Raw genomic sequence first — 25,627 nt, forward strand, 5'->3', positions numbered from 1 at the left:
CAGAGGGGCAGGCAGTCACTCATGGCATGGAATCTAGATCTCTTCCCATAACTCTCAGCTCCCTACTCCCAAGACAGACTGGAATCCGTGTTCCAACTGTGGTCTGCGAGCTCAGCACCTGCTCAGGCAAGCTTTTGTTCAGAAAGCTCTATAACTGAATGTGGTGGGTTAAAGCCAGGCAAATGGGAGTGGGGGTGGGGGTAGGGCCTGAGAAAGAATCATTACCTGTGGCCAGTGTTAGCTACTTTGTGGGTTCTTCTTTCTTCCACCCTTTTAACCCCCTAACACTAGATAGGAGAGGGAAAAAGGATATAGGGGAAAGGGGGTGTTGTTATTGTTAGACGACTTCCTGCTGATTAGGGGTGCTGAGCTCCTTGGAGCAAGTTCCATCTTTGTCATCAGGACATCTTATTTCTCCTTCTCTTCTCTTCTTGCTTCCTTTTTACACACTTAGCAAACCACAAGCAACAGCATACAACCCCCAACAAAGCCACCTATCCGGGTTCTAGCATTTATATAGTCTCTGAAAAGTTCCCAGAATTCCAATCATCACACACTAGAAGAAACTCTCTGCAGCTGGCAAAATCACACCCCTGCTAGGAGCACTTGGCAAATCACAGTCACCTGCTGTGAAGTAGCCCCGCCCCCCCATCCTCACACCTGGGATTAAACGAGAACATATTCTTATATTTCTGTGGGGTTTTTTGGTTTTGGTTTGGTTTTGGTTTTTCAAGCCAGGGTTTCTCTGTGTAGCCTTGGCTGTCATGGACTCGCTTTGTAGACCAGGCTGGTTGCAAACTCACAGTGATCCACCTGCCTCTGCCTCCCGAGTGCTGGGATTAAAGGCATGCGCCACCATGCCCAGTTTATTTCTGTGTTTTTTAAAGAAACTGAAATTACAAAATTCTCACTACAGTCACCTGCAGTAGTAAAGCAAGTGCAGGAATTCTCCCACCAACAAGCTCCCTGAACAAAGCAAGTATGAGGGTTTATCCAAGGGGCCTATGTGTTCAAGTAAGTATTTCATGATAGGATTGTTCCTGAGCATGCTCCCAAAGGTCAGAGTTCATCCAGGAAGATCATGAACACACTTTCAGGCATTCTCAGTTTAAAGTCTAGTGCAGATATTTTTAAAAAGTATTCTGGCAGAAAGAAGCACTTTGGGGCATGCTAGCTCATATCATAAAGTTCTATATGGGAAAAAGAAAACGGCATTTTGAAGGTATAGTTCTGTAAGACGCTGTGCCTAAAGGTGCCTGTCTCATGCAGCTGCTAACAAACCTCCATGTGAGACTCCTCATCCTTGAGGGATTCAGGATAGAGGTCACTCGTCTGAAACTTGTACCTTCATACTTCATTGAATGTGTTTTTTTTTTTTAAGACATACCTATCTACTTGTATATGTGTGGACCTGTGTGCCATGGCACGTGTGTGGAAGTCAGAGGACAGCTTTTGGGGGGTTTGTTTTCTCTTTCTGGAGTGTGGATCCTAGGATTGAACTCAGGCCATTAGGCTTGCCAGCAAGCAACTCTATCCTGGGAGCCACCTCTGCCCTGAGTTGGTGATGCTTTGTCGTTGCCTTAGTTTCCACATCAGCATGTGCTGTTGATCTAGTTCCTTGGGGAAAGGATCTTCCATAGAACATTATAAAGAGCCTAAGCTTGAGTTTCTCTTTGGGGGCAGCTCTGATACAGGCAAGAGCAAGAGATAAATATTTTAATCAAATTTCATGAGCTTTTTTTTTTTTTTTTTGAAGTTGTGCTGGGTGACTGAGGCCCCCATGCTATGTGTCACCTGCATTTTATGCCTGGCACCTGGAAATCCAACACACACATCTTTGAAATAAGACTGTGGGTCTATTGTGTTTTAGAGTCCATTTTTAACTTTTTTTTTCCCTGTTCTACTTCTATCTACCCTGTCTAAGTACCCACAAGGCTGGGGAGGTGATTGGGTTGGTAAAGTGCTTGACTAACATGCAGGAGGCCCTGGGCTGGATCCCCAGGAGACAGATAGAGAGAGAAGGAGCAAGAGTTCAAGGCCAAGCCTTGCCCGTTGCATAATTTAAAGTCAGCCCAGACACACGAGCCCCTATCTCAAAGAAACAAAAGCAGAAAAGGAAGGAAGGAAGGAAAAGAGAAGGTACAGCACACCACTTAACAGAAATTAACTTTCGGAGGTGGGGTGCCTCAGCGGCCTGTCTGAAACTCCTGGACTCAAGCAATCCCCTGCTTCCTGTGTGCTTTGACTACAAACTCAGAATTAACTTTTTACTTTCTTTCTTTCTATCTCTCTCACAAATTTCATCTACGGAGGCCAGGCCAGCCTAGAAAGGGCAGTGGTCCTTGCTTCCAGCCTTCAAGTACTGGGATTAATTACGGGCCTGGAGATACCATACCCAGTTTAGTTAGCAGATGAAAGTCTTAACTTAAAAGAGGATCCTACCTTGGGACGTTTGGGTCAACAAGATATACCGAATAAAGCTGCTTCTTCATTCTTTTCTTTCCCTAAATGACACTTTCTCCCGACAGATTATCATACTGGGTGAGGAACTGTTTTAAACTCTGGAGAAACAAACCATTCAACGCCTGTGATCTTACAGATGAACACTTTCATCAGGTGTGCCGGGTGTAGGTGTTAGGGGCAGGACCCTGGAACAGGAAGGGAACTAAACTAGCTTAGCATGAGCTGTTCTAGGCTGCTCCTCTCGGCCTTTAGTGTCTATACAAGTCAACCAGCCATTGGAACGTCCCAACTTCATTAACGGGGGTAAAAAAAAAAACCGATAAATTTCATCCAGGTCCCTTCACCACACAGCCCGAAGGAACTAATGGATGAGCTCAGCTTGGCCTCTGCGCAGGCAGGCAGCACCTCCAGTGCCCTAGGCTCAGGGCGGGACCAGGTCGCTCACCCCTGCCTCCCCGCCCGCAGCCCGCAGGCGCCCAGAGCTCACGGGTGACGCGACTCCCGCGCTTCCTGCTCCGCGGCGGAGCCTCCTCCGCGCCGTGACGTGCCAGGCTGTGACCAAATATGTCCCTTTCCCCTCCCTCGCCGGCCCCAACGCCCACAGGCCGCCCCGAGCCTCGGGGCTGCCACTTGGACGTCCGCCTGCTCGGTTGTCGGCGGGCCAGCCCCCAGCGCAGCGTCCCCGGCACGATGCCCTTCAGGAAAGGTAGGACGTCCCGGGTTCTCCCCACGTGCGGAGACCCTCGTCCCCTCGGGGGTTCCGCCTTGCCCCCTCCAGCCCTGCATTGGCCATCCTGCCGCGCGCGTTACGCCCCTTTGCTGTGCCCTCCAGCCCTTGCATTGTCCCCGACAGCCTTAGTAGTGTCAGCCGCTTCACCACGTGGATGCGGGAGCCCCAGCTGGGCTGGGGCGGAGAGCGCATCACTAGTCGCGTACTTGTAGCGAACCCCAGGATCCTATTGCCACCCAGCCCCAGGATGCAGGCGGAAACTTGGGCCGTTCTGATGGCCGGACCTCCGCAGCCTGAGGCGGATAGGAGGGAGAGTGCAGAGGGGAGGAGGCCTCGTCGTCGTGTGCAAGACAGGTCTGCTGCTAGCCCTGCCTCCGCATTGTTACCCTGGGGAAGTCATTTTAACTCCGCGCTTTCAGTTTCCTCCTCAGCAAAATGGGCACAGGAAAAGAGCCGGCTGTGGGAGGACCGGCAGACCGCATAAAGAAGCAAACCGGTGCCCCTCTGAGGTCGGTTGGCAGGCAGCCACACGCAGTGCCCATCTAAGCTTTGCAAGCTCTGACCGTTGCTACAGCTGCATCTGAGTTCATTGGCTGTGGCATTCGGCCGGTAGATTCCCATGGCTCCCTGCGGGGGTCGCCAGAGTATTTGGTCCTGTTTTATAGGCAGAGTTATGGAGGCCCGGAGACTTTCGAAGCCAGTGCTTAGAGCTGGGCTGGACTCCGTTATAATGCTCAGGCCAAAGCCTTGGCACAGAGGTGGAAACTGCAGACTTGTAGGGTGACAGGGGGACTTTCAAGCCCGGACAATCCGACCTCTGTGTTTTGTTTGTGCTGAGAGGAGCATCCTGAAAGTCCCGAGGCTCAGCAGGCTTGGTGGCTGGCGCGTGCTTGTAATCCCAGTCCTTGGGCAGGTGGAGGGGGGGGGGGAGGGGAGAGGGATGACGGTAGGAAGACCAGGAGTTTAAGTCCTTCCTAAACTACAAAGCAAGTGGGAGGCCCCCTGGGCTACATAAGACCTTGTCTCCAGACAAACAAAAACTGCCGAAGGCTCTCCCGCTCAGCCTTCGGATTTTTGGGTAGACTGAAAGGAAGGCTGGCTCTCCAGGTGCTGGGGCCATGTAACGAGGCTCTCCCAGCCACCTCCACCCACCTTTCTTGCCAAGCGTCTCTTCTTTCACAATTCAGGTGAATGGGCAGGTTATTTTTGTGGTTGCTGGGAGGCTATGGTGGCCTTTGTCCCTCATAAGCACAGAGTGTTAAGGTACCAGTCCCTGCTCCGGGCTGTTAAGAGGGCTGGTTTATGCTGCTGGAGATATGGAAACGGGGGTGGGGGAAGGGGGGGAAAGGGTACTGGGCAAAGAGCTGGGATGAGACCTCAGCTGGTGGTGGTTAAGCCCACAGCCACTGTCCTCAGGTCGCTGTCGTCCCATGCAAAATGTGGCCACTTTGTCCCTAGACCGTTTGTCTTGAGGGTGTCATCGTCCTCATCTCACCTCATTAACTGCAGCGAGTCCTTGATCACAGAGTTATTCACCTGTCTCATATTTATGACTTTGTGGTCCCTGGTGGGCAAACTGAAAGAAGGCAAAGATTTCTGTTAGCCATGCCAGTGCTCAGGGGATGGCTTTACTAATTAAGATCTGAAATAATTAGGCTGTTCAATTAGGGGTTTTTTTTGGTGGGGGGAGCAGGGGAGGGTTGAGACAGGGTCTCCCAGGATAGTCCTGTCTGGCTACAGACGCACAGAGATCCACCTGCTTCTGCCTCCCATGTGCTGGGATTAAAGGTATGTGCCACCACACCCAACTCTCAGTTATTTTTGAATAAAATTTTTGTTTTGTTGCTTGCTGTGGTGGTACTTGCTCATTGTGTTAGCACTTGGGAGGTAGATATAGGATGTTCGATGTTCAGGCGTTCAAAATTTTGAAGATAGGACCATATGTAGCTCAGGCCAGCCTCTCGATGGATCCACGTGGGAAGCTGGCCTCGAGCTCCTAGCCCTCCAACCTCCTTAGTGCTGGGATTGCAGGCATGTGCCATCATTCCCAGCTAGTAGGGTGTTTTGTTTCTGTTTTTCAAGAATTAACTTATTTAGTGCATTATTAGATTATAAAAACTATATTTGCCAACTGCCAACCCAGTTAGGCTCTACCTTTGTTTCTTGTTTTGATCTGAAGAAGCAGTGCGGAACTGTAAGGAAAGTATCCTTTTCCTATCCTGTAGTTACTTTCTGAAGGTCCCAGTTCGTGGGAAACTGCTTGGAGGCTGTGCCTTCTGGAGCGCCAGATTCTTGGATCTGAGCCAAGGCCTAGACTCTGGCATGCTCTGAGTCCGAGGTAGAACTTACTTGCATGTTAAGCTATGAACTTAAAATTTACTGATTTCATTTGGTGGTGGTGGTGGTGGTGTGTGTGTGTGTGTATACATATACACCATGGCACACATGTAGAAGTCATTTCAAGAACCAGTCTTTCCTTCTATCATGTGGGTCTTGGGGCTTGAACTCAGGTTACCTAGCGTCTTTACCCATAGGGACATCTCGCTGGCACAGAGTTGTGAACTCTTAGCAGTAACACAGCAAGCAGGAACTGCTGAGAGCTGGGGTGTGATTTGTGTCGGTGTCCTGATTAGCCATGCTCTGAAACTGCCTGCGGTGACATGGTCAGTTATGAAAGGGATCACTGTATCCCATCCCAACCCACGGCAGACGTAGGAGAAGCATGTGTGTACACATATACCTATATTTTTTTGAATTTTGAGCCATCTGAACATATTAACTATTCAGAGTATAATTAAGAATAATATGAAAAGCCATGTGGTACCTGCCTTTAGTTCCAGCACTTGGGAGGCAGAGACAGGTGTTATCTCTATAAATTCAAGGCCAGCCTGGTCTACAGAGTTAGTTCCAGGACAGTCAAGGCTACACAGGGAAACCCTGTCTCCAAAAACCAAAAGAAAAAAAAAGTCTTTGTTGTTGTTAGATGGTTGTGGTGACTCACACCTTTAATCCCAGAGGCAGGTGGATTTCCGTGAGTTCAAGGCCAGCCTGGTTTACAAAGCGAGTCTAGGAGAGCCAGGACTGTTACACAGAGAAATCCTAGGTAAAAACAAAAAAACAAACAGAAAAAAAAAAAGTCTTCACTGTTGTCCACCCCAAACCAAGTGTAATTAGGTGGAGGAGGCTTTCTTAGCAAGCCAGATGGAGGAGGCTTTCCTAGTGAGCCAGAGGTCAGAAAGGGATAATTGCTAAGCACATCCTTTGATATATTTATATGTCTTTTATATTTAGTTTCTTATTATTGTTGTGTGTAAATGATGTGTGTGCATGAGTGTGAGTGCATATGGAGGATGCAGGCAGCTACTGGGCTGGAAGAGAGGAAGCTAAGAGACCCCATTTTCCTCTGTCTCTATTCTCAGGGGCAATGAGAGCTGTGGAGCCAGGAGCCTGATGGTACTGTTCACACAGGCCAACCTGTGTGGCTACTGCTCAGGGTAGATATGCCCTGTGGTGGGCAGTAGATTTGTTGGAATCACAGGTATCAACCTTAGGTCCTGCGTTTGTGTCTCACCTGCAGGAAGTACTCAGTAACATCTCCTGAATTTTATTAGGGCAAAGTTGAGCGATTGCATGCTAAGTCACCCATTCGTCTTTGAAACGATGTGTCAACACTTTCCAGGTACGAGGTAAACAGATAGACACAGGGTTCACTCCCTGGAGATCACCTCCTGTGCTATCCAGCAAGCCAGGAGAGTAAGGTCGGAAGTTGGCACAGGGCTGACTCTGTTGGCAGAGTTCATGCAGATCACCCACTAGTTTCCTGGTCATATCTCCAGCACTGTGGAAACAAGTGCAGTGGTACACACCCGGTGGGGGGCATCGTATAAGACCATCCTTGCCTACACAGCAAGTTCAAGGCCACCCTGAGCTACCTGAGACCCCATCAAAGGAAGAGGAGGAGGTGAAGGAGAGCTCTGAACCAAAATTTAGGTGTATGGTGAGACAGATCTATAATCCCAATACTCAGGAGGCTGAAGCTGGCAAATCTTTGTGAACTCAAGGCCAGCCTGGGTTACATAGCAAGGCCCTGTCTCATGAAACCGTGTGCACAGTGGCACAATCCTACAATTCTGACCCTTGGGAGGTGGAAGCAGGTTTTCAGTAAGTTTGCCTCCAGCCTTGATTACATGAGACCCTGTCTCAAAACAAACAAACAAACAAACAAACAAACAAAGCAGCAACACTATCTGGTCTTTTTCTACTCTCTTTAATACTTACTTTAATGTTAAAAAAAAGAGAGAGAAATCAAATGAACAAAATAAAAAGAAGCCAGAGCAGATAGCCAGTTCTAAGTTTTTGTTTTTGAGAGATAAAAGCTCCCCACCCCACCCCACCCCACCCCACCCCACCCCTGCTAAGGAAACTAGACTCTGGATGGAGAGAGATGTGGCCTAGCTAGTGGTGATGGATGCAGACACAACCTCTCACTGGGTTTGGTGTGGTGATCCTAAGGGACCTGTGTGTGTGTGCGTGTGCGTGTGCGTGTGCGTGTGTGTGTGTGTGTGTGTGTGTGTGTGTGTGTGTGTGTGTGTTGTTTGTTGTTTTTTCAAGACAGGGCTTCTCTGTGTAACCTTGGCTGTCCTGGACTCACTTTGTAGACCAGGCTGGCCTTGAACTCACAGAGATCTGCCTGCCTTTGCCTCCTCAGGAGGATGTGCATTCAGGGACCGCTCTTCTTCAGTGGTGCCTAAAAACTTTCTGGGCATGAACTAAGACCCTTAACTGTGTGTGTGTGTGTGTGTGTGTGTGTGTGTGTGTGTGTGTGTGTGTGTGTAGGCCAAAGAACATAACATGCTCAGTGTCTTTCCTCAGGTGCTGACCATCTTCATTTTGAGGGGGTCTCTCACTAAGTATGTTAGTCTGGTTGGCCACTAAGTCCCAGAGATCTGCCTGCCTCTGCTTCCTTAGGGCTGAGATTACAATATGCAACTGCTGCAGCTTTTTTGTTACTTTTTAATTTTTTTTTAAAAATCAAACTTAGGTCCTCATGTTTGAAACTACTCCATTAGCCCTTCTCTTGCCAATTTCAGGGACTCTCTGACACTAGCTTTGACATGCGTCTCCTAAAGATGGTGGGGGGGAGGGAGGCAAGGAATGCTAATAGCTGTGGAAGAACCTGACATGACAGTGTCATCCACACAAGTTAGGGAAATAAAGATCACAAGAAATCTCATAATGTTTTAAGTAAGTTCATGTGTTCAGCTACAATCATAGTTACCCTTGGCTGCACAGGGACAGTGGGCCACAGGTGGACACACCTATATCTTCAACTCATTCAGGTAGGTTTTCTTCTTGTAGAGAGTTAAAATACCAACTGCTCCTAAGTCCCGGGGAACTGTGCGCCTTTGGCATTTCTAAGCTGCTGTGGACTGAGTCTTCTCTGCAGTGTCCCAAGCCACCGGGGCAATCCCAGGACAGGGCCCTTTCCTCCTCTCCATCCTCATCGTCAGCACAGACTTTTCACAGTCTCTCTGCTGCAGATGCCCCTCCCTCTGTCGTCCTGGCCTTATCGGTATCTCTCGGGGATGGTGAGATGGCTTGGTGGGTGATACTTCTTGACACCAAACCTGACCACTTGATTTTGATCTTAGGAATCCATGTGGAAGAACTGGCTCCTGCAATTTGTCCTCTGACCTCCACATATGTATCATGGCCCTGGGTGTGTAGTTCAGTTGGTATGGTGCTCATGCATGAAGGCCTAGATTCGATCCCTGGTCCATAGAAACCAGCCTAGAAACCCAGCACTCAAGGAAGTAGAAGCAGGAAGATTAGAAGTTCAATGTTTTGTTTTGTTTGGGGCCAGGAGCCTGTGTGTGTGTGTGTGTGTGTGTGTGTGTGTGTGTGTGTGTGTGTGTGTGTTTCAAGACAGGGTTTCTCTGTGTAGCCTTGACTGTCCAGGAACTCATCCTGTAGACCAGGCTAGCCTGGAACTCACAGAGGCCTGACTGCCTCCTGAGTGCTGGGATTAACAGCGTGCGCCACCACTGCCCAGCTAGTTCAGTGTTATCCTTGACTACATAGCAAGTTCAAGACCAGCCTGGGATACATGAGAGTCTACCAAACGACTACTACTGATGATGATGATGATGATGATGATGATGGTGATAATAATAATGACAGCAGCAGCAGCAGCAGCAGGAAAAGGGATCACAGATGTCCTACTGGAACAGCCATAGGCAGGTGAAGACTCTCCTCTTTTCCAACATCCCACAGGAGCTGTGTGGTCTGAGGGAATGCAGTAGCGTTACAAATTACACCTGCTACCCCAGCCCTCTGACACAAGGGCTGCTGAGTGACCACACGTAGGAGCCACTCATGCCACAGGCCCAACGGTCAGTCTGTAAATATGCCTTGGTCCATTGTACTCCATCCGGTGAGATGGCTCTGGGAGCTGTTTAGGTAGGAAGAGACAGTGGGGTGACCTGGGAGCTAGGAAACTTGATCCTGACAGGTCACCTTCATCAGGCACTGTGATCCCCAGGAAGCTGCCGAGATCACTGGAGTCCATTTACCTATCTGTCAAAGAAGGGGGTGAGCTAATGATCCTCCAGATCTGATTCTGAGGTCAGTGTCTCACAGTTGCTTGGGTGCTTGTCACATACCCACAGGAAGGGCTTGGTCTTCTGAGCTTCCTGGCTAAATTGACTAGGGAGGGGCTCATTGGGAACCGGATCCCAGTTGTTTAGCATGTGTTGGGGCTTATCTGTAATCTCAGCACTTGGGAGCCAAAAGCAGGAGAATCCAGAGTTCAAGATCATCCTTTGCCAAGGGAGAGTTCAAAGTCTGGCTGAGCGACTTGAGGTGGGCTGGGGATGCAGAGGTTCCATTTGTACCTTTGTTGGGTATCTGTAGGCGACTGTTCTCAGGCAAACGGCCCGTGAAAAGCCCCGACTCTGGTCTCTGTATTATTTTTTTGGCTTTGACTTGAGGACTGAATTTTGCATTGTGAATATACTTTGTCCCTTCACTGAGCCTGCCTGTAACTCTGTCTCTCCGGTCAGGCTGTCCTAAGTACAGCTCTGTTGTTGCTTCAGGTGGCTTCAGCACAAAACCCCCTTTGATGGTCTTCCCACAGTCCCTCCTGCAGTCTAGGAGGAGAATGACCATGCATTTTTTTAAACAGATGACTAGAAGAAAAGTTGGAAGCCCTTGTTTTTTTTCTGTATGTGCCTAATGGCAGGCAACTTGAAATCTATAGAAAACTGAGAAAGAAGATAAAACTGCTCCCCGTCTCATGTCCTGCGAAGAGATGGATTGCCTAGGATTTCCTGCTTGGGATGGGGCCAAGGCTGAGAATGTAGCTCAGCTGTTAGAGGGCTGTAGCATGCACCAGCCCTGGGTTCGGTCCGCAGCACTTCATCATCTAAGAGTGGTGGTTCACATTTATCCCAGCACTTCAGAGATGGATGCAGGAGGGTCAGGAGTTTAAGATCATCCTCAGGCCAGGCGTGGTGGCGCACGCCTTTAATCCCAGCACTTGGGAGACAGAGGCAAGGGGATCGCTGTGAGTTCGAAGCTAGCCTGGGCTACAAAGTTAGTAGCCAAGGACAGCCAAGGCTACACAGAAAAACCCTGTCTCAAAAAAACCAAAAAAGAAAGAAAGAAAAAAAAAAAGATCATCTTCAGCTACAAACAGAAGGTATTATTATTATTATTATTATTATTATTATTATTATTATTATTATTATTATTACCATTGTCATCGTCATCATCATCATTATTTGAGAGTCTTTCTATGTAACCCATGCTGTTCACTCTGTAGATCAGCCTGGCTTTGAACTCACAGAGATCTGCCTGCCTCTGCCTCTCAAATTCCGAGATTAAAGGGGTGTAACACTCTGCCCAGGGTACATAGAGAATTTGAGCCTAGCCTGGGCTACATGAGACCCTATCTCAAAAGCCAAGAAACTAACCCGTTCTTCACCCCCACACACAAAAGGACTGGGGAGGAGCCGGCAGTGGTAAGGGGCTAAGAAGGAGTAGCGCTGGTCTGTTGAGCACCATCCCTCTTCTTGTTGCCCCATCACAGTGTGTACAAGCCGCAGTGGCCTGTGTCCCGGGGTCTAAGAGAATAGACTTGGCTCCGGGAAGTCTCAAGCCTTAGCGGAGGCAGTCAATGTTCTTAGCCGTGTTTAGGGCTAACTTGCTCGCTCCTGGAGCTTCTGAAGTCATCCTCACCGGGCGGCTTAGCAAACAACCTCCATCTGTCTTTGTGCACGCACTCTGTCAGGATCATTATCTTGTTGCCCTGTCCCTAGGAGAATTTTCCAGAGGCTCAGGTGCCACTGATACATGGAGATGCTGAGATACCAAACGCTTTTAAGTTAGCTGCTTTGTCCCCCGGGGGCATTGGTGTGGGGCTTTGGATTCTGTGACCTCTTTTCCTGAGGCCTCTTCAGCCATCCTAGGGATTCATGCACTTGCATGCATAGAAAAAGCTAATCAGTTAGTCCGAGGCAAAGAGGAAGTTGGGGAGATCCCTGAGAGGAAGTGTGGACTTTGAAACCGGAAGAGAGAAAGTGAAGGTCTGACGTGGGCTTAAGAAAGATGCAGACAGGCTTTCGGGCAAAGCTGCCCTTTGCACTGAGATCTGTGCCTGCTGGGAGCCAGATGCCAACTTAGATCAGTGGGCACTGAAGCATTGTTACCTGAAGGACAAAACTGCCCTCCTGATGTAGTGTTTGTCTTGTTTTGTTTTTAGTTGCACTTTAGAATTAATTCAGGAATGTTTTGTTTTGTTTTTAAGATAGGGTCTTATGTAGCTCAAGTTGGCCACAAGCTCAGTATGTAGCCAAGGCTAGCCTGAACCCCTGACCTTCTTGCCTCTACCTCCCCTGGTGCTGAGGTCAGAGGCATGTGTCACTATGCCAAGCTTTTTTTTGAAACTTCTTTTCTTTTTCTTTTTCTTTCCGAGAAAGAATTTCCCTGTGTGGACTTGGCTGTCCTGGACTTGCTTTGTAGACCAGGCTGGCCTCAAATTCACAGAGATCTGCCTGCCTCTGCTTCCCTGAATGCAGGGAACGTGTGCCACTGTGCCCAGCTCAAAAATATAATTTAAAAATTTACTTACTTACCTATTTTTTGTTTGTTCATTTTCTCTACATAGCCTTATCTGTTCTGGAACTTACTATGTAGATCAGGCTGACCTTGAGCTCACAAAAATTTGCCTTCCTTTGCCCTCCAAATGCTGGGAATAAAGACTTTTGCCACCATACTGGACAATTTAACTAAAAAAAGCACTTTGTTAGGATGCTATTTATTTTTATTTTATAAGTGTTTTGCCTAGATATGCATCTGTGCATATGCAAGGAGTGCCCAAAAGACACTAGCAGGGGGTACCAGATTCTCCTGGAACTGAAGTGACAGTTATGAGCTGTCATGTGGGTCCTCTGAAAGAGCAGCCAGTTCTTACCCACTTAGCCACCTCTACATCCCCTGCAGTTTAATTTTTAAAAATATTTAAACATTTTATTTTTATGTCTATGCACCACATGAGTACATTGCTTATGGAGGTCAGTAAAAGCCATTGGATCCCCTGAGACCGTAGTTACAGATGGCTGTTACTCCCCTTATGGGTAGCTGGTGCTCTTCAGCAGTGCTACCTTTGCACTGTTTATTTATTGTTTTGAGACTGGGTCTCACTGTGTCATCCTAGCTGACCTGGAACTCATTAGCTATGTCCACTAGGCTGGCCTTGAACTCACAGAGCTTTTTCTGTTTCTGCCTTCCCAGTGTTGGGCTTAGTAGTGTGCCACCTCACTTAGCATTATTATTATTGTTTATTATTATTATTATTATTAAATTATGTGCCTGTGTGTGGGTGTGTGCATATGATTAAAGGTACTCCTGAAGGCCACAAGAGGGCACTAGATCCCTGGAGCTGGAGTTCCAGGCAGCAGTACACTGCTTAAAGTGGGCACTGACGATTGAACATGGATCCTCTGGAGGAGCCGAGCACATTCTGTCCTCCTGAGCCATCTCAGCTTACTGCAAAGCTTTCAGAAAGCTTGGTGCCCCAGGAACTCTGATGGATAGTTTTGTTTGCTGGTTTGGGAAGATGTTATCCTTAGGCTGTACAATGTATCCTATTTTCTGGTGTGTTCCATTTCATTGAAATGGAATTGCTTCAGTAAGTTGACTCCAAGGCCACAGTGATAGATACTGCATCATTTTGAAGATATTCTTCTGTATTTCAGCTTATCTGCAGAGGTTGGAAGTGTTAGCCCTTCTCAGCTCCCTTACAACTAAACTTCTGGGTATGGCTTAGGCACTGTGGAGACTTCTATGTGGCCCAAAGTAAATGTCCCCCTAATGCCCATATTTTGGAGGCTTGGTCACCATCTTGTGGTGCTAGTGAAATATGTACAAAGCTGTGGGTCTTAATGGCAGGAAGCTAAGTCACTGAGGGCATACTCTTTTTTGTTTGTTTGTTTGTTTTGTTTTTTGTTTTTGAGGGCATACTTTTTTTTAAAATATTTATTTATTATTATGTATACAGTTCTCTGCCTACATGTACACCAGCATGTCAGAAGAGGGCATCAGATCACATCATAGATGGTTGTGAGCCACCATGTGGTTGCTGGGAATTGAACTCAGGATCTCCGGAAGAGCAACCAGTGCTCTTAACCGCTGAGCCATCTCTCCAGCCCGAGGGCATACTCTTGAAGGGGCTATGGGACCTCAGCTTATTCTGTCTCCTGTTTTTGTTTTCTGGCCGCCATGAGGTGAGTCACAAGGCTTTATATTGTGACATCACAAGCAAGAAAGCAACAGATAATACTTATAGTCTAAAACCAAAATAAGCCGTTTCTCCTTGTGAATGTAAGATTGGAGGGCGGGGTGCAGATGTAGAATGCAGATGTGGATGTAGAGGGATGGGTTAGAGACAGGGCTTAGTGGTTAAGAGCGCCTGTTGCTCTTCCAGAAGACCAGATTCCATTCCCTACACCCATTTCAGGCATCTCACAGCTACCTGCAACTCCAGCTCCAGGAGATCCAACACCCTTGCCGCCTCCACACACACGTGGCATACATTCACACACATCCGTGTACACAAAAAATTGTAAAGTAAATTTATAATATGCTTATAAGTTGACCAACCAATGCATTTTGTCCCAGAGATGGAAAGCTAACTGACATACTGAATTTTTTTTTTTTTTAGCAAACCAGGCCTGAGTATAAATGCTGAGGGTGCAGCAATGACATACAGGCAGACAAAACTCATACCTGTGGGGCTGGCATCAAGATAGAGTTGGAGAGGAGACAAGACTCACACAACACATGCGCCCCCACACACACACACAAGATAAGAAAGTGAACTCTGAGTGTGTCCAACAGGTGCAAGTGCCAGGGAGAAAAATAAAGCAGGAAGAGGAAGGAATGGGAAGGAATGAAAGGAAGGTGGCTGAGTGAGACGTGGACAGAGACATGGAGGGGAGGAGGAGGCCATGCTAAAGACCAGGGGGTGTTAGGAGTGTGGACGCACGAGGCAAAGGCTTTGTGGCTGGAGTGGGCCACCGAGCACCGGGAAGCTGTTGCTGCGGAGCAGATATGGGAGCAGAGCAGAGCAGAGGTGGCCTCAGAGGGCAGTAGGCAACTCACATAGGTTCTCCACTGCCACACCAAAACCTTCGTCTTGTGTGCACAGGGAGATGTGAAGGCCCTGGATGGTTTTAATGAAGGCAGGTGTGAGGGTTTAAAGGAAGATGGCCACCTTGGGCTTGCATGCTTAGTCCCCTCTTGATAAACTGGGAAGGATTGTCGTAGTGAGTTTGGCCTTGTTGGAAGAGGCACGTTGCTGGAGGTGGACTTTGAGGTTTTAAAAGCCCACCTTGGGCCCAGCATCTCTCTCTCTCTCTCTCTCTCTCTCTCTCTCTCTCTCCCTCCCTGCCTACTGCCTGTGGGTCATGATGTAAAGCTCTCAGCTACTGTTTCAGTGCCATGTTTTTTTGCTTCCCACCATGATGGTAACAGAATTCTCTGAAACAGTAAGCAAACCCCAGCTAAATGCTTTCTTTTGTAAGAGTTGCCTTGGTCATGGTGTCTCATCACAGCAATGGTACAGCAGCCAAGATAGCTGGATTCACTTGGGGATTCATTCTGTAACCACTTTCCTGAGAAGGAATTGTAGAGCCAGAGGGGTGAGATGGTTCAATCAGGTGGGAGTTCCAGGCACAGCGTAGGCAAGCAGATGGCGCCTGCTTTTGTCATGGATCTGATGTGGGTGACAGAGAGTGAATCACCGATGCCTCCCACAGCTGCCTCCTACCTGAGCTGTAGAGATGCTGGGGGTGCTGATTGTTAACTTTAGCAGCTGCACTGGAGCTGAGGTGGCAGACTGAAGTGTGCTGAGTGAAGTCTTCGTGACAAGCGAGGCACCTACTGTCTTCGGACAGGCAGGCGATCTTTGGAGGTGCCTTGAGTCACCTGTCTGAGGTCACCGTGACCTCCCTGAGCAGCTGTGTCTCTGAGATCCGGTCTTTGATAGATCTTTCTTTCTTTCTTTTTTTTCTTTTTCTTTCTTTCTTTCTTTCTTTTTTTTTTAAGCTAGGTTTTTCTGTGTAGCTTTAACTATCCTAGACTCCCTTTGTAGACCAGGCTGGCCTCGAGCACACAGCAATCCACCTGCCACTGCCTCACGATGCTGGGATTAGAGGTGATAGATGTTTGAATAGCCCACACAAGGTCAGTATAACCTGTCTGAGAAGCAGGAATTCAGCTTCATCTTGTGGCTCAAAAGGACTAAGTGAGGTTCAGCAAACAGCCTTCCAGAGAGAACAGTTGTGCTTCGAGTCAATTGCCCTATAGGCTCATTTGTTGTTGTTGTTGTTGTTGTCTTTTTATTCTTGTCATGTGTATATGTGTGGGGTATGTGTACATGTGTATGGGCCTGTATGCATGTCTGCAAGCATGCATTTGGGGGACTAAGGTGATGTCAGGAACCTTGCTTGCTCACACCACCATACTCACTGAGGCAGGGTCTCTCAGTTAAACCCAGAGCTCTCTGGTAAGGCTAGTCTCAACAGCCACTTTGCTTTGGGAATCCTCTGTCTCAGCCTTTTGAGACTGGAATTGTAGACCATGCACACCAGGCATTCACGTGGGTGCTGCATAGCTGAACTCTGCTCCTCTTTCATGTGCAGTGGATGCTTTAACCACTGACTCCACAGGAGGCAGAGGCAGGCAGATTGATGAGAGCTCAAGGCCAGCCTGGTCTACAAAGTGAGTCCAGGACAGCCAAAGCTACACAGGGAAACCCATCTTGAAAAACCAAACCAAACCAAAACCAAAACCAAAAACCCCAAAACAAAACAAACAAACAACAACAAAAGCATGGTAACTCAGACCTGTAATTCTAGCACTGAAGAGGTTTGAGGCAGGAAGTTTGAGGAAGGAGTTTGAGGCCAGGTTGGCTGGGCAGTCGAGTGAGTTTTCAGACCACCAAGACTACAGTTTTGAGATGCTATCTTTTTTTGTTTGTTTGTTTGTTTGTTTGTTTGTTTATTTTTTCAAGACAGGGTTTCTCCGTGTAGTCTTGGCTGTCCTGGACTCGCTTTGTAGACCAGGCTGGCCTCGAACTCACAGTGATCTACCTGCCTTTGCCTCCCAAGTGCTGAGATTAAAGGCATGCGCCACCACGCCCGGCTGAGACAGCCCTTTCTAAACGAATAAGGTAGAGAGTGACAAAGCAAGGATGCCTGATGCCCTTCTTTGACCTTGGCACTTGTGACTGAACACACACAAACAGATAACGAAATAGCAAAGTCAGAAAAGGATTTTTATCAACTTGTTGCCCCATGATCCCCTTATAACAGTGGACATGGCGTCATAGTCTTTAAAGGCAGATCTCTAGGAGTCCAAGACTAGCCTGGTCTATGTAGAGAGTTCCACATCAGCCAGAGCTACACAGTGAAACCCTGTTTCAAACAACAGCGATGTCAAAATACTCCTCTTAAACACAAGTCAGTGTGCACCCTACCAAGAGTCTACTTGTTGCTGCGTCATTTCTTGTTACTTAGATGTCACTGGAGAGTGCCAGAGGGAATCCATTTCTGCCAGAGATCATGTTTCTGTTAGATGCTGGTCTATATGAAGGCTTTTTCCTTAAATCAGTTTGACTGAGCAAAAGGTCATGAGGTTTCTACTGCTTTATAGAAAGCTGATTTATTCTCTAACCTTGTAAAATTCCCAAATGCTTGCTTCAGAATGAATCCCCACCACCCCCTATAAGTAACGACACATAGCATAATGGATATTGCTGCATCTGTCTTAGTGTTAGGAAGTGAGTAACTCCTTAGTAAGGATGCAGCCCCTTTTTTCAATTCTGTGGCTGTGCACTTCTTTCTGGATTCTGTCAAGCACAACTGAATGACTGATATGACCTTTTTAAAAACCAGGCTGCAAGCTGGTGAGGTGGCTCTGCGGGAAAAGGCACTTGCTGCTAAGCCTGATGACCTGAGTTGGACCCCAGACACCCACATAGTTGAAGGATAGAATGGACTCCAGAACGCTGGCCTCTGCCCTCCATGTGTGCCTCCTTTAGGCACGTACCCCTTGCCCCCACACATAAAGAACAGCTAAAAAACAAAACAAAACAAAAAAAACAAAAAAAAAAAAACCCCAAAACCACTTCCCCAGTTTGGGTGGCGTGTGCCAGTAAGATATGCTGAAGATGGAGCAACAGAGGAGAAACCACAAGCTCCAGGCCATCCTGTACCTTTGAAGGAGTTGAAGGTGAAAACAGTCAGAATGACCAACATACGAAATACTGAAAAAATTAAAAAATTGTGCTGTGTGATCTGGGGATGGTAGCCCACGCTTGTAATCTCAGCACTCAAGAAAATGAGGCAAGAGGATTACTGTGGATTCAAAGCCTGTCTGGGCTACATAGCAAGGTCCAGGGCTGTTCCAGCTTTTGCTTGGCAATGACACTTATCCTTGGACCTGCTGGAGCTCAGGGTTAGCTGTAGGTCCAAGCCTATGAGATTACATGGAGCATCTGGTACAGATGGAAGGTGCTGTCTTCCAAACAATGACTTTAGATTGCAATGGTTGAAAAAACGTCAGATACTACTGGTGGCATTACCTTTCTAAACTTGCCTGTCTTGTGGTAGCTAATACATGTAATACCAGATCTTGAGTTTTCTACCCCCAAGCCCCACCCCCCACCCCCAAGGTAGGGTTTCTCTGTGTAGCCTTGGCTGTCCTGGACTCATTTTGTAGACCAGGCTGGCCTTGAACTCACAGAGATCTGCCACCACACCACCTCCAGACCTTGAGAGTTTGAGGCAGGAGGATTACTTATATGTTCAAGGCCAGCCAGGCCACCATGAACAGCTTCTGGCTATTTAATTAGGAAAATAAAATTTCTGATGATAACATCTGATTTGACTCCCACGAGCAATGGCATTTTGTAAAAGGCAGTCAGTGAGGTCAAATACCAGAACTCCTGGGGCCTTAAAAAGTATCTGCACAGATAGGCGAGCTTAGAAGGAAATACCACCACGAATATTTGATGTTCTTTCAACCGTTTCCCAAAGAGCACAGACTACTTCAAAAAACAAAAAAAGCATTAAAAAAAATCTGGGCCTGGAGGTGCACATCTATAATCCAGCACCCACTGAGGAGGCTCAAGTCAGAGGAGCTTGGTTTTGAGGCCAGCCTGGTCTACAGAGTGAGAGCCTTCCTCCTCCTCCCAAATGAAGACAATAATAATAGCAAAGTACAATGGCATATATGTATGAAAATGTTATAATGAAACCCATTTTTTATATGTTCATTAGAAATTAAATTTAAAAACCTATTTTTTTAAAATTTGTTTTTTTGAGATGAAGCCTCATGTAGCCTAGACTGGCTTCATCGCTCATGATATGACCCCGAACTTCTGACCTTCCTGCCTCCACCTCCCAGGTGCTTGCAGCTGTGGATCGCTACCATATTTGGCTGTCAGAAATTAATTTTATCATTCATTCATTTATTCATTCTCTCTCTCTCTCTCTCTCTCCCTCTCTCTCTCTCTCTCTCTCTCTCTCTGTGTGTGTGTGTGTGTGTGTGTGCGCGCGCATGTATGCGTGTATTTAGAGACAGGGTCTCACTACCTGACCTTGGCTTGTCTGGAGCTCGCTAAGTAGACCAGGCTGGCTGGCTTCAATGTCCTAGAAACTGACCTGCTTCTGCCTCTAGAGTGATGGAATTAAAGGTGCATGTGGTTCCAAACTAATTCAGAAGGCAAAACAAACAAACCCCTCCGTAGATTGAAAGACAACATTTGAAACAGTTTTTATTGTGCCTATGCTTTCTGAGAGTAGGTATAGAGGTGGGGGCGATAAAGAAGGTAGGCTTACGTCCTGAAATGTTTACTAAGAGGGCCCAGGAGAACCTGACGCCCCAGCCTGCAGTAGGGGAGGAACTCTGTCTCAGAGATCTCCTACAGGGAGACAGACCACATCCTCTAAAGTATTCGCGTCCAGAAAAGCTCTGGGTACCACTGCTCAGACTAGGCAGAGAGCATCACCAGCCCCAGCATCCTGGAGAGGTCAGCCGGGGACTCCCAGCAGCTGGCAACGAGGGGCGTGGCCTAGAGGCAAGTCCTTGTGGATTGGCTCTGGCGCGCAGCTCACGAGCTGGTCAGCTCAGGCTCCTCCCCCCCGGGGCTCTGCCGCACGCTGAGTTCACGTGCCCCTCGGTGCCTCCCTGACGTCCCAAGCACGAGTCTGTGCACTGCATGGACGGATGGAGGGCTTGCAGCCCCTGGCCTTCCCGCTGCTGGTGGCCGCCTGGGTCACTTTTCTGGCAAAGCAAAATTTCCCAGAAGCCCGGGGAGTGGCTGCGCTTTGTAAATAACTGCAGAGAAATCCCGGAGCTGGGTGCGGCCGAGGTGGGCGTGCAAACTCCACAAGAGGAAAAAAGTTACCGGGAGGTTTTTGTTTTGTTTTGTTTTTTAATTCTATTTTCTACTTTCCTTTTTAATTTCTTTATTTTGAACTCTTGAGCTTGGGCGATTGCCTAAGAGCACAGAGTGTTTTTTTAATCTTCAACAGTAGTACAATTGCTTGGCAGCAGGGTGTGCCAACCCCCTTGATCACGGACGCGATGTTCTGCAGGACATTTGTGTAAATAACCCACGGAAACAGCTGTAGGAAGACGGCCCCTGACCATCAAGGGTTCAGAAACGACAGGGCAAAGCTATCGTTAGTTTTAGGGTACCAGCGCTGGGAACCACTAAAGCTGGCCCTTACACTCTGGGTCCATAGGACTTAGAATGCATTGTGCCTGTGATTACACACAACACTTAGCTAGGAGGACAGGAAGAGTTGCTGAGCTGGCGAGGGTGGTAATGTCATGTGAGGCTTCCTGGTAAGCAAGCACTGGGGATGCTTTACTCAGGGCACGATAGGGGAGGCACATGACTTCCATCCTTTCGGAAGCCCGTGTAAACAGAAGGTTACACTGGTCTTGTTTTTGTCTCAGGGGACATAAACCTACAGGGGCAAGCTTGAGGTCTGTTATAGAAAAAGTACAGGGTTCTGTCCAGGAACCAGATTGAGCTACATGTCCACAGTCATCCATGGGGGATGGGTGGCTAAGACTCAGTTTTCGTCTTCCATAGTCCAACCCTTAATGTCTTCATAAAGCGTCTATCTTTCTAGAAAAATGACTTTGCAGAGAGTGCTATTGTCAGGAGGGTTTCTGCGCTAACTTATCACTTTGCACTGGAAGGTTTGTCCAGCCCTCCTAAGCTGTGTTGCTGATTTATGTACAGGTGGAAAAGAGCTGCCCACCGCTAAGAAAGGGTGGCCCACCGCCGCCTCACCAGTGACAGCCTCTTTTTTATCGTGCTTCCTCAGATCCACCGCCCTTACGCTTACCGTGTGATCCTGACTATGAGTTTAACAAATACAATGTGATCACGCTGTCCGATATCTGCAGCTGTCGCTGCTGCCACTTCCCCTTAGCTTCCTAACCCTTCCGCTGCGCACAGCTGATTAGATTAGGACTAACAAGAGGTGGGATTGAAGGAATGACTTTGATCTGAGTACGAGTTACCTGGACGATAACACCACTATTCCCTAAAAAAGTCAGGAGAGAGATGCTGGTCAGATTCAGCCCCGTGGTTGTGGTATTTCAGACTTGAAGGGACATCTAGGTATGACGGCAAGCAGGAAGTCGGAGGATCAGGAGTTCAAGGCCAATCTTAGCTTCATAGCAAGTTAGAGACCAGCCTGGGCTACATGAGGCCTTACCTTAAATAAATATACACATGTACACAAACAGACCTGGTACTGTTCCTGCTATGCCCAAGGCTCCTATTACTGTATATCTCAAAAGGCAGAAACAGGAAGATTGCCATGAGCTGAGGGCAGCTTGGGCTACAGAATGAAGCATGAACAGTTTGGAAGAACCAAATGTTTTAGACTAACTATTCCTTCTTTGTTTCTGTTTTTTATATATAGCCTCATGTATCTCAGAGTTTCAAACAATTAAGGACCCATCCTGAAAATACCAAAGTTTTGTTTGTTTGTTCATTTGTTTTATGCTTAGAAGGATTTACATGGGGTTGGGGCGGGGGGTTGCGTGTTTTTCCTCTCTACCCCAAGCTCCCAGAATAATGACTCATGATACTCAAAATATATTTACAAGTACCTAGGCCATATAGCTAGGCTCTTCTCTGACAAGCTCATAACTCAAAATAACCCAATTATACTAATCTACATCCTGCCATGTGTCTGGGTACCTCACATCTTCCTGGGTGAATCTCCTGCTCCTGGCTCTATCCCAGAATCCTTTTTGTCTGCCGGATGTCCCACCTTCTATTCTACTCTTTCCTATAGACCACAGGTTCTTTTTGTTTGTTTGTTTTTTGTTCTGTTTGGTTTGGGTTTTTCAAAACAGGGTTTCTCTGTGTCACTTTGGCTGGCCCTGAACTCACATTGATTTGCCTGCCTCTGCCTCCCAAGTGCTGGGATTAAAGGTGTGTGCCATCACTCCTGGTGACCATTTGTTTTGTTTTGTTTTAATTGACAGGTAATAACATCCAAATAATACACAAGCTCTTCTTGCTACGTGAGGCAGCATTCATACCTAGTTTCTTCTCTGTACTAAACTATATTGTTTTGTTTTACAGCCCCAGAAGTAATATTGATTCGTTGGGCATTAGATGGGCCTTGGGGAGATCACCTTCATTCTTACTCTTGGGCCTGCAAGGATGCAATGGGTCTCCATGGTTACAGGTAGAGCAGGATCTTAGTGAGCAGAGGGTCCTAGTCAGCTAAAACTAAGCCATCATGAGTCATTGGAAATGTAGGGGACTGGCATCATTGACTACAGAGCAGACCTTCTTTGCTTAAGAGACTTTATTTTAATGGGGGTGAGGTGGGTGAAACTGCTGACTGGTAGCTTGGAGTTGGGAGGAGAAAGGTGGAGGGAGCCGTTGGGATCTGTAGAAAGGGCTTACAGATTACCTGGAACCTTGCTGGGGACGTGGCTGAGTTGGTAGAGCACCTGTATGTATGAAGCCCTGGGCTACATCCCCACTGCTGCATGCCCTGGAGTGGTGGCCCACGCCTCTAATCCCAGTACTGGGAGGATGGGGGCGTGGGGGTGGTGGTCAGATGTTCAAGTCATCCTTAACTATCTAGGGAGTTTGAGGCCAGCCAGAGGGGAATGAGACCCTGTTTTAGAAACAAACATCTAGGTGTAGTGAGACATACCTTCAATCCCAGCACTAGGGAGGTAGATGCAGGTGGATCTCTGATTTTAAGACCAGTTTGGTCAATGATGTGAGTTACATGCCAGCCAGATCTATAAGGTGAGACTGTGTCTCAAAAAAGATAAACAACAACAACAACAACAAAAGTCACCTAAAACATTTGGCACCTCACAGTATTCATGTTTAAGAAAAAGCCCAGATTCTGAGCTCTGTCAACAACCAGAAGAGGAACCATTTCCTCCCAAGTGTACATTTTTATAAGGTTTGATTTCCTCCCTCTTGAATGTGTGTCCTTAAGGTGTCCCCAGTCTCTTTCAGGTTCCAGTCCTAGAATGCTGAGATTGAAAGTTTTGTGTTTTTATTTGAGACAGGATCTTGCTGTGTCTCCCAAGCTAGCCTTGTACTACAAATCCAGGCAACCTCACACTCTCAGCCTCAGCCCCATGACTGCTAGGATTAGAAAAAGGGACCTCTTGCACTTGGTAATATACTTTTGCTTTTAATCAAAAGAGCTTTGTTTACCAGAGCTGCAGAAATAGACAGTGTGTGGCATTTTCTAAGGCAGTTAGAAAATGGCTGTAGCTCCGTCGTCACTGCATCATGAGCGGTTTGTTAGGTTGCATGGTGGTCTTTCAGAAAGCAGCTAAAGCTAGCCACCTTCCAAGTGCCTCCCCTCCCCCGCCCCCCCCCCCCGTTCTTCTGTTGTGTTTTGTTGGTCTGCTAGGGTGGATGGTTTTTTCAGACAGGTCTCATGTAGCACAGACTAGACTGGAACTCACTATTTCCTTGGTTGTCTTCCAACTCGTGTTAATGCTCCTACCTCAGCATTTGTTTTCTTGTATGTTTATTTTCTTTCTTTTAAAAAAATTTTAGCTGGGCATACTGGCACATCTCTTTGACCCCAGCACTCAGGATGCAGAAGTTGGCAGATCTCTCCAGTTTAAGGTTAGCCTGGTCTACATTTGAGTTATAGAACAGCCAAGGTTACATAGAAAGTCCCTGTCTGAAAACAAGCCAAACCAAACAAAAGAAACAACAGCAAAAACATTTATGTGTGTATCTGTTGTTTGTAACAAAATCTCAGTCTTTCAATTTTACAAATAAAGACTGGAGAGCCACATGCTGGGGTGAAACCTTGCCAGCCCAGGGAGGCAGAAAAAGCACCCAGCTGACCTTCCTACTCAGCTGTCTGAATCTGATACTATTCTATTTACAGCTGAAGTCAATCTTTGAAAAATAAAATCTGTGAAAGCTTTGGGGCCTTGTATAATTTTAGTAAATGACTCAGACGTTTTTCCTGATTCTTTGACCTTGTTCCAAGCATTTAAAGCTGCTAAACGACATAGCATCGAGGTGTGATCACCAAATTCAGGTTGCCTCTGTAACTTGGCGTACTGGCCTTCACCTTGCAACCTGTCTTGGGAAATGTTGGTTTTATCAAAATCTCAATCTTGCGATTTTTATCAATAAAGACTCTGGAGCCAGTTGCTGGGGTGAAAGCCTACTAGCTCAGAGAGGCAGAGAACGCACCCAGCTGACCTCCTTCCTCATCCAAAGTCCCAGAAGGCATGCCTCCTTCTTCCATGTAGTCTCAAAAAGCCCTCAAACAGAATGTCCCTCCCTTCTACTTCCTGTGTGTCTCTCTATCTGCCCTTCTGACTCCCTCTTATTCTCTATGAATTTTTTCTTAATAATCCTATGTTCACTTCCTGTCAACTGATTGCTCGCTCTGCCTCTTGACCTATGGTTTACTTTTCTTAATCCTATTTACAGTATTCAAGCATAAAACTGTTGGATTAAAGGTGTGTGCTAAGTCTGAGCCCCACCACAACTAAAAACAGGTTTTTCCGGTAAATAACGCAACCTCGAGATTCACAGTATGATCAAATATTCTGTAACCTGTGGCTCTGTATGTATGTATATGTTGTCTTTAGAGGCCAGAAGAGGACATTGGCTCCCTCAGAGCTGGATTTTACAAGCAGGCTGTTACATGACCTTTTGTTGTTGTTGTTTTCTTTTATTTATTTTACTGTTTTTGGTTTTTTGAGACAGGGTTTCTCTAAGTAGCACTGGCTGTCCTAGAACTCAGTCTTTAGATCATGCTGGCCTCAAACTCAGGGATCTACCTGCCTCTGCCTCACAAGTACTGAGATTAAAGACATGTGCTACCACAGGCTGCTGTGTGTGTGTGTGGTTTTGTTTTGTTTTTGTTGTTGTTGTTGTTTTGAGGCAAGGTTAGCCTGGTCTACATTTGAGTTATAGGACAGCCCCATATGTCCTACCCCAGGATGTCATGAAATTAGATGTGTAGCCCAGGTTGTCCTGGGACTCATAATTCATAATTCATCTGCTGCAGCCTCTGAGTTCTGACATTATAGGATGAATGTGCCAGCATTATCTTTAACTTGGCTTTCTAAGTTTGTTCTTTTTCAGACATGAGGTTTGTCATGTACACAATCCCTGAGGGCAGTACCATACATGTGCGTAACAAGTAAGGGTCTCAGTGGAGGTACTGACTTGTTATTAGCAAAGACTAGATGCCCGTGGACAAAGCAGGGACAAGCTAGCAGAGAGCAGGCCAGCACTTCCCAAGGTGGCAGCATGCTTGGAAATCACTTGCCGATCATTTCAACTACAAATTCTTGTTCCTTAGACCTGGATGGAGC

General features: G+C 47.1%; 1 protein-coding gene across 5 annotated transcripts in view; it reads left to right on the forward strand.

Moving 5' to 3' along the window:
- The first annotated feature begins 3,012 nt into the window (after positions 1–3,012).
- PFKFB3 (6-phosphofructo-2-kinase/fructose-2,6-biphosphatase 3) overlaps positions 3,013–25,627 on the forward strand; it is an 80,288-nt gene continuing 57,673 nt past the window's right edge. For all 5 annotated transcript variants that reach the window (XM_084781498.1, XM_084781497.1, XM_084781503.1 and 2 more), the window contains exon 1: positions 3,013–3,169. In XM_084781498.1, coding sequence (XP_084637624.1) covers positions 3,028–3,169 — 142 coding nt within the window. In that variant the 5' untranslated portion in view covers positions 3,013–3,027. The remainder of the gene's footprint in view (positions 3,170–25,627) is intronic.

This window comes from Acomys minous (assembly GCF_964271855.1).
Source record: "Acomys minous genome assembly, chromosome: 5".
Taxonomy (NCBI): domain Eukaryota; kingdom Metazoa; phylum Chordata; class Mammalia; order Rodentia; family Muridae; genus Acomys; species Acomys minous.